Source organism: Epinephelus lanceolatus, chromosome 19 (genome assembly GCF_041903045.1).
Source record: "Epinephelus lanceolatus isolate andai-2023 chromosome 19, ASM4190304v1, whole genome shotgun sequence".
In the NCBI taxonomy this organism is placed as follows: Eukaryota; Metazoa; Chordata; class Actinopteri; order Perciformes; family Serranidae; genus Epinephelus; species Epinephelus lanceolatus.
The window spans coordinates 39,527,011-39,538,612 of NC_135752.1; the positions used below are offsets into that span (position 1 = coordinate 39,527,011).

The 11,602-nt window shown below is 38.4% G+C and overlaps 1 protein-coding gene across 1 annotated transcript; it reads right to left on the reverse strand.

Moving 5' to 3' along the window:
* Window positions 1-5,596: 5,596 nt before the first annotated feature.
* On the reverse strand, window positions 5,597-10,121 carry ved (ventrally expressed dharma/bozozok antagonist). The gene is made up of 3 exons (XM_033647715.2): window positions 9,762-10,121; window positions 8,449-8,708; window positions 5,597-7,080 (listed from the first exon to the last, which is right to left on the reverse strand). Exons 1-3 carry the CDS (start codon window positions 10,000-10,002, stop codon window positions 6,721-6,723), a joined length of 861 nt encoding a protein of 286 aa, XP_033503606.1. The 5' UTR covers window positions 10,003-10,121; the 3' UTR covers window positions 5,597-6,720.
* Between the last annotated feature and the right edge of the window lie 1,481 nt (window positions 10,122-11,602).

The window sequence follows — 11,602 nt, forward strand, 5'->3', positions numbered from 1 at the left end:
GTTGTGTTTAAAACATTAATCTATACCCCAAAAGAGGACAAATAGTCCTGGTTATTCTCAGTGATAATCTGTCTTTTTACTGAAATTAAAATTAATAAATTGTGTTGTTTTGGTCGGAGCACAACTCCAGCACAAGCTAAGCACAACTCTTAATTTTAAATATTTTTTTTTTACATTTAGTCAAGGCCACAGGTTTCGTTTCAACAATGGGGAGGACACGTGTGAAGCAGAGGAGTTTGAGGGTCCTCTGTAAGAAAAGTTGGAGCATCAAACACACAATTTTCTGGATTATGTTGAATTTTTACACAACAATTCGCCGTCAATTTAAGATGTGTTTAATGTTGTCAAAATAAAAGTCCTCTGCTGCTTTTATGTCTTTATTGTGAAGGGGGGTGGGACTGCACATGTTTTAAATATTGATGTTTAATTACAAGAAAAAGTATGTGTGTAAAATGTACTTAAAGTGAAAAGAAGGTCAGTTATAAACAAAGATGGAAAGAGTATTCAAATACGGTACTCAAGGGCCTGAAAGAAATGTAACTCAAGTACAGTACCTGCCTAAAGGACTAAAATACTGCATAAAATACTGTACTGTAACAAATACTGTTACTTTAAATAAAATTTACTCAAGTACAAGTAAAAGTACGTGTGTAAAAATGTATATAAAGTAACAGTACTTGTTCTTGAGTACAACTCTTTCCATCTTTGACTATAACTGACACGTCTTTAACTTGACGTACACTACTTGTGTTTGTAAAGTTAAAAAGTAGGTCAGTTACTCACAAAGATAGAAAGAGGAGCTACTTGAATATTGTACTCAAGGACGAGTACTGTTACTTTAAAGAAGATTTACTCAAGTACAAGTAAATGTGTGTAAAAATGTACTTAAAGTAAAAAGTAGGTCCGTTATAATGAAGGATGGAAAGAGTAGATATATATTATTGTACTCAAGGACTTGACAGAAATGTAACTCCAGTATAAGTACTTGCCTAAAGTAAAAAGTAGGTAAATGAAATATATTCTCAGTAACTGTCACATTTTAAAAGATAACGGAGGTTAAATTAAAGAACATGAACTGAATACAATGTGTTAAATGTCAGCGTAGTCACACAACAGTGGAAAACATCAGAAACAAAGTCAGATGAACTCTGCAGCTTCTTCACACAACTCATTACCAACAATAAATAAACAACCACCGTCCTCAGCCTCACAAGAAGTGACCGGAAATCAAATATAACCGACAACTGGACACCACAGCGTCCAGCGTGCTATTGTCCCGGCCATCACCATCCCAGTGCCCCAGCAGACCAACATCAGCTCCCTGAATGAATACAGACCAGTCGCACTGACACCCATCACTTCATAGTGCCTTGAAAAACTAGTCCTGGGGCACATCAGATCCACCCTCTCCCCACCTTAACCAGGACTTATACGTGTGTATCAGACCCTACACATGTAGCCTTCGCTGTTGTGAGCATTTATACTTGTGCGGCAGTGTGTCTGCGTCACTCTGCAGTTACACCTCCAGAACACTAGTTGGCAGTGGAGGTTTCTGTGAAGTGCTGTAAAGTTTAGTTGAAATTAAAATAAATCAAAGCTTTGTTTCCACTGAGGGAAATTTAGTGGCCAAAAAAAAAGCACTTTTAATACGCAAACTTATACGGGATGTATTTACCGTTTTAGCTCGTTTCGCGGCTCCCCGCTGCATCCGCCTCCCCCAATACTGAACCAATTTTAGAACGAGTTGTACCCATGAATCATACGCACACATACACATCGGGAAATAGGGCCCAGGTTGAAAAATACCGAAGTTATCTTTTAAAGGTAGGATCTGGAGGATTTTCTAACAAAACAAAATATAGACATATACAAATGAAATCCTGCTTAATCATCACCTATGGGCTTCTACTCATGTGTGGTGGTGACTCTGTTTGCAGAGCTCCTGCCCTTTAAATGTATTTTGATGTTTTTGTGAGCTCAGACCGCTTCTGGGCGGAGATTTCCTCAGCCAATGAGAGAGCGCAGGTGCCGTGCCCGAGCGTGTCCGAGCGTGCACCAGCGCGAGCCTTGCCTGAACCTCTTCTGTGAAGCCTTCTTCCGTACCTCCGGGCTCCGTACACCCGGGAGAGTTGAGCCTGATAGGAGGGGCCGAATTTGAATGTGTGTTTACAAACAGCAACTGGAAAATCCTCCAGACCCTACCTTTAAGGACTTTCTCAGCAACCACCCACACACTGTGACGCTCAGCCCTTACACCTCCCTGAGTCTGACCCTGCACAGGAGCACCACAAGGCTGTGTGTTTAGCCCCCACGACTGCACACCTTCACACCCCACAAATACAATCATAGAATTCACTGACAACACAACAGCGGTGGGACTCATCTCGAACGGCGATGAGACATATGCACATTATCTTGTCCTTATTATAGCACCTCACTGATCACATATTCATTTTCAGATTAAGCCACGCCCAAACTCCAAGTTCAAACTCCACCCATTCCGAGTACATCTATGGATACAGATGGTTTAGATGGTTGAACAGATACAGATACAGGTGTATGTCCAGACCTAGTTTATTCTTATTCTTATAATCAGGTCCTACTGATCCCAAAGAGCTGGAGAGATATAAAAAACACACACCAAACTGTATCAGCTCCACACACACATACAGGTTTTACACAACTGTACTACACAAACGCACACAACTCCACGTTGCCTAGCAACATACAGTGTGAGCAACCATCAGAGGGGGCGTGTAGTTGTACTCACCTGTCCGAGCGTCATCGTGTGAGTCTCGTGCACCGCGCAGTCCTCCTCCATCTGCTCCAGGGACAGCTTCACCGCTCCTCATCGTCAAAGTGTGACCAGTCCGCTCAGCCTCTCTGTCCCAGTATGACCAGTGAAACCAGTATAAACAGTCCACACACTTCACTGCACGTCACAGCTCCTCACTGACCGCAGGAAGTACCTGGTTAATCCACCTGAAGGATCCAGCACGAGCCCCTCCTCACTCTGCACGTTGGTCAGTTCCGGAAGACACCTGTTGATGACGCAACATCATGGGTGTGTTTGATTGGTGTCACTGAGCGTGCCCGCCGGCTGGAGCATGACGTCACTGCTTCATTAACCCTTTGATTTCTTGTAAAAACACAGGATGAAGATAATGAGCAACCAAAGAATAAATGAGCCTGAAAATCAGCAAGAAATTAGTAAAACAATAATAGTAATAATAATAATAAAAAAAAGTTAAAAACAAACAAGAGAATGGTCTAAAGGAGTGTCTAAAAATTATAATAATTGTAACATAAACTTAAAATGTAATAATAATAATGATAATATTATTAATAATAACAATAATAATAATTACAAATAAAGTTTTCTCTTGTTTTTTTAAATAATAATTTTCTAAAGATTACCTAATTAAAAGAAAATAAATAAGTAAATATGTATTTAAAAAAATAAATTAATTAAAAAAAAAGTTAATATCAGAAAACTGTACAGTAGTTTAAAAAAATAACAAATTAAATAAAAAAAATACAATTAAATAAAACAGACAAAAAGTAAATATTTAATGATATTTAAATAATGGAACTGCTGAGTGCAAGTCCCCCAAATAGTAAAAAATCAAACACATAGAAAAAAATAAAATAAATAAATAAATATTTTTTCTAAATAACTCAGTTACATTTTCAGAGGGTTTTTATGTGCTGGTTTCAGTTTTGCAAATATCACAGAGAAATTAAATAGACATTTTTATTGTGCTTTAAGTTTTGTGAGGTATGAATTTAATTTTACTTTTTAGAAATGGTGGTATTTAGCTCCTTTTGCTTAAGTAAAAATATCAATAGCACAATGAAGAAATATTCAGTTACAAGTTCAATCCAAAATCCTGTGGTAAAAGTACAAAAGTAGCAGCAAAATATGTTTTAAATATACTCATTCTGCAGAAAATTACCCCCTGTGAGTGTCAATATTAAGACTTATTTTATTGTTAGATCAGTAATACTGATACATATTTTTTAGATGTAGTGTAGTAATAAGTACAATATATCCCTCTGAGATGTGGTGGGGTAGACGTATAAGGTGGCAGAAAATGAAAATACTCAAGTAAAGTACAAGTACCTCAAAATATTTAGTGTATTTGGTCACATCCCACCCTGTGAAAAGACAGGACAAAAGACATAGCCATTATTTTTAGAAGTGAGGAGGACAGATTGTTCTTTAGTAAGATGGGATTGTCCAACAAACATCGACTTTCACCCGAGAGAGTGGTGTTTGTGTCTTGTAAGATTATGAAGCCAAACCCGGTTCTTTTTTCCTAAACCCAACCACAAAACATCAATTCACAGTGCTTCAAAGTAGTGCTTTTATTTTGAAAGACACTGTATGCAAACTGTACATTTCCTGTGAAAACAGAAGTGTATTTTGAAAACAGACAATGCATGTAACAGGCTGAAGTTGACACGGCGTCCCAGAACGTCAACAACCAGCACACCCAGGGTACCTTGGACGCCATATGTGGACGTGGAAAGTCCATGACCAAACGTGGACATGTGACGAGGTCACAGTGAGGATGTGGTGTGGTTGATATAAAGATCGAGTGCAGGGTTTTCTGCCTCTTGCTGGCTTGTTTGCTGCACATTTTCCTCCCTGCTTGACGCTTACAGAGGCAACAGAGGGAGCAGGCCTCTCTGCTGTGGTGACATCAGCAGCACCTTCCCACATGTACCCCACATCCACTACGCCCCTGGACAGGACTGAGTGTGTGCAGCTCACTTGTTCCAGATATGACAAATAAAAACACACCAGGTGACCTGTAGAGTTTAATAATGATTTTATTTTAGCGATCTGATTTCACATAACAAACACAAATCAAATAAAGCACTTCATAGATTCAGATTTAAATATTTCCAAACTATACACACACACATTAATCACATTATTGCACACCACCCTGTTTGATTCAAGCTTCACAGCGGTCACCATGTTTCTCCTTATATTTCTGTCAGCACCGATCCTATCAGGATAACAGGAATAAAAATCAGTCTCATTTTGTCTGAGAGAATATCACAGCAGCTGAATCAGTAGTACTGAAGGTACGTTGGGTAAACACATGTCCAGGATCAGTAGTACTGAGGGTACATTGGGTATATACATGTCCAGGATCAGTAGTACTGAGGGTACATTGGGTATATACGTGTCCAGGATCAGTAGTACTGAGGGTACATTGGGTATATACATGTCCAGGATCAGTAGTACTGAGGGTACATTGGGTATATACGTGTCCAGGATCAGTAGTACTGAGGGTACGTCGGGTAAACACATGTCCAGGATCAGTAGTACTGAGGGTACGTCGGGTAAACACATGTCCAGGATCAGTAGTACTGAGGGTATGTCGGGTAAACACATGTCCAGGATCAGTAGTACTGAGGGTACGTCGGGTAAACACATGTCCAGGATCAGTAGTACTGAGGGTATGTCGGGTATACACATGTCCAGGATCAGTAGTACTGAGGGTACGTCGGGTAAACACATGTCCAGGATCAGTAGTACTGAGGGTATGTCGGGTATACACATGTCCAGGATCAGTAGTACTGAGGGTATGTCGGGTAAACACATGTCCAGGATCAGTAGTACTGAGGGTACGTCGGGTAAACACATGTCCAGGATCAGTAGTACTGAGGGTACGTCGGGTATACACATGTCCAGGATCAGTAGTACTGAGGGTACGTCGGGTATACACATGTCCAGGATCAGTAGTACTGAGGGTACGTCGGGTAAACACGTGTCCAGGATCAGTAGTACTGAGGGTACGCTGGGTATACACATGTCCAGGATCAGTAGTACTGAGGGTATGTCGGGTAAACACGTGTCCAGGATCAGTAGTACTGAGGGTACGCTGGGTATACACGTGTCCAGGATCAGTAGTACTGAGGGTACGTCGGGTAAACACATGTCCAGGATCAGTAGTACTGAGGGTACGTCGGGTATACACGTGTCCAGGATCAGTAGTACTGAGGGTACGTCGGGTAAACACATGTCCAGGATCAGTAGTACTGAGGGTACATTGGGTATATACATGTCCAGGATCAGTAGTACTGAGGGTACGTCGGGTATACACGTGTCCAGGATCAGTAGTACTGAGGGTACATCGGGTAAACACATGTCCAGGATCAGTAGTACTGAGGGTACATCGGGTAAACACATGTCCAGGATCAGTAGTACTGAGGGTACGTCGGGTAAACACATGTCCAGGATCAGTAGTACTGAGGGTACGTCGGGTATACACATGTCCAGGATCAGTAGTACTGAGGGTACGTCGGGTAAACACGTGTCCAGGATCAGTAGTACTGAGGGTACGTCGGGTATACACGTGTCCAGGATCAGTAGTACTGAGGGTACGTCGGGTAAACACATGTCCAGGATCAGTAGTACTGAGGGTACGTCGGGTATACACGTGTCCAGGATCAGTAGTACTGAGGGTACGCTGGGTATACACATGTCCAGGATCAGTAGTACTGAGGGTACGTCGGGTATACACGTGTCCAGGATCAGTAGTACTGAGGGTACGTCGGGTAAACACGTGTCCAGGATCAGTAGTACTGAGGGTACGTCGGGTAAACACATGTCCAGGATCAGTAGTACTGAGGGTACGTCGGGTATACACATGTCCAGGATCAGTAGTACTGAGGGTACGTTGGGTATACACATGTCCAGGATCAGTAGTACTGAGGGTACGTTGGGTAGGAGGCCATGAGTGGAGAGGAGGTGGAGGGCAGCATGACTCCTGGGAGGCTGCTGTACTGGTAGAAGGAGTCCAGGGGCAGTGAGGGGACGCTGGGCAGAGGGGAGCTGTACTGCAGGCTGTGTGGGTGGATGTAGGAGGCAGCAGCCGGGCCGTCCTGTGCTGCTGCTGCTGCAGCTGCTGAGTGGTACCTGGGGTAGGGCCCCGGCCTGTAGCCTTGCAGCTCGGGGTAATGCATGAACTGAGAGGCCACGTTTGCTTGGCAGGCGTGAGCCAGGGCGTCCTGCACCGTCCTCTTCAGCTTCATCCGCCTGTTCTGGAACCAGTTTCTGATCTGAGGAGAAGAAAAGACAAAGTCTCATGAGACAAAGTTTTCACTGCAGAACATTAACATTTCTCTCAGGGCTGAGGACAAGATATTATTGGGGAAATCATAAATGTAATCAATCAATAAATAAAATATTTCTTAAAAAAAAACATAAAAAATAATAAATAAAATAATAAAAATAATAAAAATAATTTAAAGATGCAAATAAAAACAAGAAAATTATATAGTAAATCAAACAACTACATAGAAACTACATAAAAAAATGAATAATTTAAAAAAAAAAAATTTAAAAAAAAATATATATATATATACAAATAAATCATTTACATTAACTTAAAATAAAATGAGAAAAACTGTGATAAAAGAAGAAAGAAGAAATTTGTAAAGTAGTAATAAAAAATAATAATAAAAAATAAATAATAATAAAAAAAATTCAATACAACAAACAAAAAGTAAATTTTTAATAAAATCCATTACGTGGAACTGCTGAGTCCCTCAAATGATAAAAAGTCTAATAAATATATTTAAAAAATTGATAAAAGTAATAAATAAGTAAATCTATCAGTTAAATTGAATACACAAATAAATTACTAACTAACAAATAGCTCAAAATAAAATAAGAAACAATAAATGAATGAATGAATACAGGAAAACTGTATAGTGGTGGAAAAAAATAATTAATTAATAATACAAATAACATTAAATACAACAGGCAAAAAGAAAATATTAAATAAAAATTAAACAAAAAAAAAAAGTATGGACTTCTGAGTCGAAGTCCACCAAATAATAAAAAAAAAAATCAAACTAATATATAGGAAAAAATCAAAAATTAACAAAAAACAATTAACAAAAAGTAATTTTATATATATATATATATATATATATATATATATATATATATACATACACACACACACATATATATATATATATATATATATATATATATATATTTACTTTTTGTTAATTGTATTTTTGATTTTTTTCCTATATATTAGTTTGATTTTTTTTTTTTATTATTTGGTGGACTTCGACTTTTTTTTTTTGTTTAATTTTTATTTAATATTTTCTTTTTGCCTGTTGTATGTAATGTTATTTGTATTATTAATTATTTTTTATTATATACATATATATAAAAAGACAAAAATAAATCAAGAAAAATTTGAAATACTGAATCCCAACCACTCATTTAAATTAAATTAAATTAAATTAAATCAAAAATACTGTAAGCAGCTTATGAAATACCCTGTAGATTTTTATTTGGCGTAGACACATTTTTTAATTTGAGTCACAAAAACCCAGAGGTCATGACCCCAGTGAACACATATCAGTGTATTGATTATGATAAATTGATAAGTCATGTGGGGCTGTTACCTGTTTGTCAGACAGGTTGAGCCTCTTGCAGAGCTCCGCCTTGTCCTGTGTTCCCAGGTAAGCGTTCCTCTTGAAGGCCTTCTCCAGGCTGCTGATCTGTTCCGCCGTGAAGGCCGTGCGAGGCCTCCTCCCTGATGGAGGGGACGCAGGGGAGGTGGAGGTGCAGTCAGCAGGGGCTGAAGGGGAGAAGGAGTGACCTCCTTCACTCTCGTAACCGGACGTCTCCTCCTCTGTCCCGCTGCTGAAACCTGCCTCAGTCACTGCAGAGAGGAACAAAGAGGACGTCTTGTTAGACTGATGGAAACATTCACAAAACGTTTCATAAACTCTGAGTGTGTTTCCATTGTCGTTAATTTGTTAAGTAACTAAAGCTGCTGTGAAAGTAGAAACTGGCAGGTGAATAAGACACTTGACTTTAATTTCACAGACAAGAAACAATCAATTGTGAAGACAATAAAGCCTTCACTAAAATAGAGCAGAGGAAATCTCTGCTAGATGCTAGGCTAATTTAAACAATGTAAAATGCCATAGGCTTGTGCTAATAACGTTAGCATGTTGTATTTGTGGGGAAAATGTGTCCAGATAAAGACAAGTGTTTGTCTGTGAATGCTGCGAGTTATAGTGAAGCTGATTTGTGAACTTGTGTTTGTAATTGTCTCTATTAAGCCATGTTTAATGTGTGTTTAATGTGTGTTTAACGTGTGTTTAATATGTGTTTTGAATCAAGTAAACTTTACAGCACTTCACAGTAACCTCCGCTGCTGACTGGTGTTTCAGAGCTGTAACTGCAGAGTGACACAGACACACCACCACCAAGCATTATGTAAAGCGTAGCCTCAGCATAAAGCTGGCACCAAGTAAAAATCCTCCCTCACTGTGAGGGCACTTTAGCAGCAGTTTCTACCTTTATGTAGTGTTTTTGTGACATCACAACTCCACACAAGTCTTTACGGCTCATTCAAACACAGTTTCTCAATGGACTGTGTGTGTTTCTCTTTGGACTGAGTTTTTTGTTGTTTTTTTTGCGTTATTTCTGCAGCACCTGAACCTGATTTATTATGATTAAGACATTTTATAAAATGTGCCTCTTCACATACGTGATCTTTTATCTGCTTAAAGAGATTCAAAGTGTATTTTCAAAGCTGATGAAACAGATTATGTGTGAGATTTTAATTTGTACAGTAACTGTAACTTTCAGATAAATGTAGAAGAGTGCAGTAATTTTCCCTGTGATGTAGTGAAGCAGAAAGATAGTGGCATAAATTAGGAATACTCCAGTAAAGTAAAGGTACTGTGAGTAATTCTGGACTCACCTTGGTTACTGTGAGAGGTCTGGTGCTGCAGGGAGCTCAGGCTGAACCCATCCAGGCCCTGGCTCCTGGCTTCTTGCTGCTCTGGTACATTCTCAGACTTCTGTCTGCAGTAAAAACCCGGCAGACTCTCTGAATGAGTCCCACAGGCAGCAGGTCCAGGTCCAGAGACCGAGACCGTCTCTGTCCCTGCAGGCTGCTGGCTGCTCTGAGCCATCCACTCGATAGAGAAGTGTCCTCTCATGGCTGTGAAGTGTGAGAGTAAATCCTTTGGTTTCAAAGTGGAGATTTATAAGTTGTGTCCAAAGAGCAGGAGCTGGTGTGCTGGTCTGTCCTGGTCCTGGTGCTTGGAGGGTTTGAACTGCCCCCTCATCACAGCCAGTGAGTATTTATAGGGAGCATCAAACTCCCTGAGACCTGAGATCAAAGCAGACGTCCTCCCGTCCGTCCCACCCTCCCTCCTTTAGTTTTCACAACTGGAGTAATTAGGACGTCTCATTCAGTCTCATTCAGAGGCTGTTACAGTGAGGCTCCAGTGAGTCTGGAAGGACCCCCCCCCCCCCCACCTCCTCCTCCTCCTCCTCCTTCCTGCCTCCAAAACAAGATAATAGACACACCTCAGCCCAAACTGTCTGTATCTCCTCCTCAACCACGTCCTCACTGTAAAATAAATACAGGCCTGCTCTTCACAGTTTCAGCTGGATTCATGTCGTCTGCTCCGACCGTCCACATCCAGGTTCAGGGAAAAGATCACGAGACACGACAGAGTCCACCGTCCCCTCTGAATTTACAGGTAACATAAAGACAGAATGAAGGTTTTTCATTTACAGATAATTCCAACATGTAAAAAAAAATAAATAAATAATTTGTTGATTTAGAAAATAAACAAAAATAAAACAAGAAAAAAAAATTCAATTAAAATTTAAATACAAACAATAAAATCTAGAATAGAAAAAAATGGCAAAATACAAACAATTACATTAAATTAAAAAATATGAAGCCCCCCCAATTTTTTTAACAAATAAATAGAAAACCCCCCATAAAAAATAAGTTACTATAAAATAAATTTGAAAAAATAAATAAATAAACAAACATATTGCTAATTGACAAATAACAAAAAATAGGAAAAAAAAAACACATTAAAAAGTTAAAGACATACAATAAATTATATAACAGAAAAAAATGACTTAATACAAAAAATAATGTAAAATAAATAAAATTAAATGAGTAAATACAAATATGAACAATTGAGTCCAAGTCCCCCAAATACAAAAATAAATAAAAATAAGTTACTATTTAAATAAATAAATACAAATATTGCTAATTCACAAGTAACTAAAAATAAAATACTAAAGACAAAAAACATAAAATAAATAAATGAATAAAAATATGAATGTAATAAAAATTTTATACAATAAATTGTATAATACAAAAATAAATTTAGTACAATAAACACAAAGTAAATATTTATATAAAAATAAATATATTCTCTGTCCAAGTCTGTCAAATTAAAAAAATAGCAAATAAATAGAAAATTATATTAATAAGTCCATATTTAAATAAAATCAAACAAATAAATAAATAAAAATGATCAAATCCTGAATAAGTCAGTGAAAGATGATGCACGAAAAGAGGAGAGAAGTCTCTGTAGTGAAGATGGCATAAAGAGTTTAAAGGCTCGTTGTTGACACAGGAGATATGTTTATAAAACATAACAGAAATATCTACTTTATAAAAGCATGCGGTTTCTATGAAGGACTGAGCTGCACCTGATAACTTGTCTTTTCTGGTCATTAATCAAAGCTCAGATCATTAACCTCCATTAGCTCAGTCTGAAAAGCAGC